Raw genomic sequence first — 2,832 nt, 5'->3', positions numbered from 1 at the left:
CACGGGTGAACGGTCTGCTGTTTGCTATGTATTTATGTCCTTGCCACAACTACAAGGCAAAAGCTACATGAGTTGGGCGAATGTCGCTGCTGCAGCCCTCCCTGTTCCCCTTCCCTGTCCCTCTCAGCCTTGCTCCCTGGTCCTGGGCTAGCACCTGGCCACTGGCCCAGCTGCCACCAGCTCATCCTGTTCCCACACACCATCGGCAAAGCCAGCGCTCTGGGAGAGACCGTTGTTCCCCCGGAGCTAGTGGGAGGGCGGGTCGGAGGCCACGAAGGTGCTGGAGCGGGCGGCGCGTGCGGGGCGGCTGCGGGAGCGGGGGCTGCCCAGCCGGGGCAGGGGGAGGCGGGGAGGGGACCTTGCCGGGGCACACGGAGACCTTAGGGGCGGGTGGCGAGGGGCCGGGGCCGGGCTCTGCCCAGCGGTGCCCAGCGCCAGGGCTGGGGCCAGCGGGCACCCGCTGCGGCACAGGCGGCTCCCGCTGCCCGTGAGGGAGAGCTGCTGTGCCGGGAGGGTGCCGGGCAGCCTGGGGGGGCTCCTCCTGCCCAGCCCCCCCAGCCCAGGCTCTGTGCAGCCTGCCCGAGGGGAGCTGCCGCAGCCGGGGGGCGGCTGGGGGGGCTCCGCCTGCCCTGCAGCCCCCACCCGGCTGCGGTTCTGCACTTTGCTGTTGCTGAGCTCTTCTAATCGGGAACCAGCGCTCTATCGCAATGAGTTGACTGTAAGCTTGGCTCGCCAGGTTAGCAAGAGTGCTGCTACTTGGTGGGTGTTAACTGTTGGGGAATTGAAGAGAATAATCTTACATAAAATGATAATACGCTTTGCCAAAAATGATAAGGAAAGCAAATATACTGCACTTGAAATATTGCACATCTTAACTAAGAGCCACGATTGCTTACGGCTTATTATAGGTTTTCACGAAAACTCTAAATAAATTATCTAGCAAGAGATTTCTGGCTCATCCAAATAAGAAATTCTTGTGCTTTAATGATACAGTCTGCTAATGCTGTGAATGGACGCCAAAAAAATGTGTGCAAGGAGCCGAACGTACCAGAGCACAACTCCACTAAACGTTGTTTAGGCATAAATCACTACATTTCATCCTTTATTTACAGCCCTTTGCTGACCCTTGCAGGGTGATATCAGGTCACTTCAGGCTGTAAATCTAAATTTTATAAAGCCAAAACATAGACTGAATGACTGGCAAATGTGTGCTTGTGTTTCAAATCTTGACCCAAACGTGGCTGGGTCTTCCTGAAGTGAGATGATGATGTGTTCGGTTTCTGGACAGAATCTTAACTTGGGAAGTCAGCCATGTACTCGGCCATGCTTAGATTAATGTTTAAAGAAAAGTACCCTCCCTGGTACCAATTTAATGATGAAACTGAATTTAAAAATAATCTAATTTAGACTACAGCATTCATGACCCACATTCATCTGTGACAAAGAAACCAGGCAGCCTAATTTCATCCAAGGGATTAAAAAAAATTCACAGTTTGTGTCTACAGCGAGAGAGAAGGGGATGTTTGCTCTGCTGTGCTTTGGACCTTCACCAGAGGGGTGTGTGTGTGTGTGTGTGCAGAGCTTGCTGGTGTAAAAGTGAGATAATTTTGAAGATGCACACGTTTCTCCTCTTACTCATTTCAGTGGGAGGTGTAATGTGCAAGTCGGTAAAGCACAGGGGTGGGAAGCAGGAAATCCAGGTCCTGCTTCCAATTCTTCCCCAGATTTCCTCTTTAAGTTCAAGCAAACCATTTAATCTCCCAATTTAACCTGTTTTCTCCCATACCCTGGAGATTACAGCATACCCTGGTAGCAGATGGACGTTAATGCTGATCAATACCTGGATGCGTTGGGCAGCACTGTGGTTTACGTGGTTGTGGCAGTTGTGGCTCGGTTTCAGCTTGTAAAGTTTAAACTGGGCTCAGAGGCCGGTACTTGCCCATCCCATCTCCTGTCTGTCATGGTGTTGGGTGGGATACAGCAGGAGCATCCTGTGTGGGATGCAGCGGGAGCATCCTGGGTGATCAATACTCGGATGTGTTGAGTGGCACTGTGGTTTATGTGGTCATGGCAGTTGTGGCTCGGTTTCAGCTTGCAGAGGTTAAACTGGGCTCGGAGGCCAGCTTGCCCATCACATTTCCAGCCTGCCATGGTCTTGTGTGGGATGCAGTGGGAGCGTCCTAGGTGGGATGCAGCAAGCCGGGATGGTGGACACGGGTCACTAGTGCTGAAAACTGATGGCCGCAGCAGGAGCGGTGGCGATTATCGGTAGTTTGCTGTTGTTTCTGAGAATCGGACTTCTGGTCTACCCGTGACGGCCAGGCTCTGCCGGACCCCCTCCCGCCACAGGGAGAGCGGGGCCCGGGCGCGCCGCCCGCCGCAGCTCCGGGCTGGGACGGCTCTCGCTCGGGTTCTCCCGCCCTCCGGCTGCGGGACGCTCGCGGGGCGGGGGGAACCCGCACCCCCACACCTTCTCAGGCAGCACGCGTGGCCCGGCCCCGTCCCGCCCCGGGGGCCGCCCGCCGCCTCCCCGGCCCCCCAGGCCCGCCCCCCGGCCGCCCTCGCCCTTCCCGCCGCCGCTTCGCTCGGCGGCAGCCGGCCCGCCGTGCCCGCCCAGCCAGCCCGCGCCGAAGGAGCGGCCGGCGCCGAGGGAGCGCTGAGGGGGCGCTGAGGGGAGCGGCCGGCGCCGAGGGAACGCTGAGGGGAGCGGCCGGCGCGGAGGGAGCCGCCGGTGCTGAGGGGCGCTCCGGCCGCCATGGCCGCGGTGGGTGCAGCGCGGGGGCGGACGGGCGCGGCGCCGGGGCGGCGGCGGGCGCGACTCTGATGTCTCGG

The 2,832-nt window shown here is 58.6% G+C and overlaps 1 protein-coding gene across 4 annotated transcripts in view; it reads left to right on the top strand.

Moving 5' to 3' along the window:
* The first annotated feature begins 2,626 nt into the window (after positions 1-2,626).
* Positions 2,627-2,832, top strand: part of CACNB4 (calcium voltage-gated channel auxiliary subunit beta 4) — a 108,916-nt gene continuing 108,710 nt past the window's right edge. For 2 of the 4 annotated variants that reach the window (XR_008823760.1, XR_008823759.1), the window contains exon 1: positions 2,627-2,764. Coding sequence is in view for 2 of the 4 variants with exons in the window: in XM_056350616.1 (XP_056206591.1) it covers positions 2,756-2,764 (9 nt within the window). In the remaining 2 variants the exon portion in view is untranslated. The remainder of the gene's footprint in view (positions 2,765-2,832) is intronic. The other 2 variants (XM_056350616.1, XM_056350614.1) reach the window with 2 other exon arrangements.

The sequence above is a fragment of the Falco biarmicus genome, chromosome 8 (genome assembly GCF_023638135.1).
Source record: "Falco biarmicus isolate bFalBia1 chromosome 8, bFalBia1.pri, whole genome shotgun sequence".
Classification (NCBI taxonomy): domain Eukaryota; kingdom Metazoa; phylum Chordata; class Aves; order Falconiformes; family Falconidae; genus Falco; species Falco biarmicus.
The sequence above is the reverse complement of the archived record's forward strand: the minus strand, read 5'-3'. Positions and strand labels throughout refer to the sequence as shown.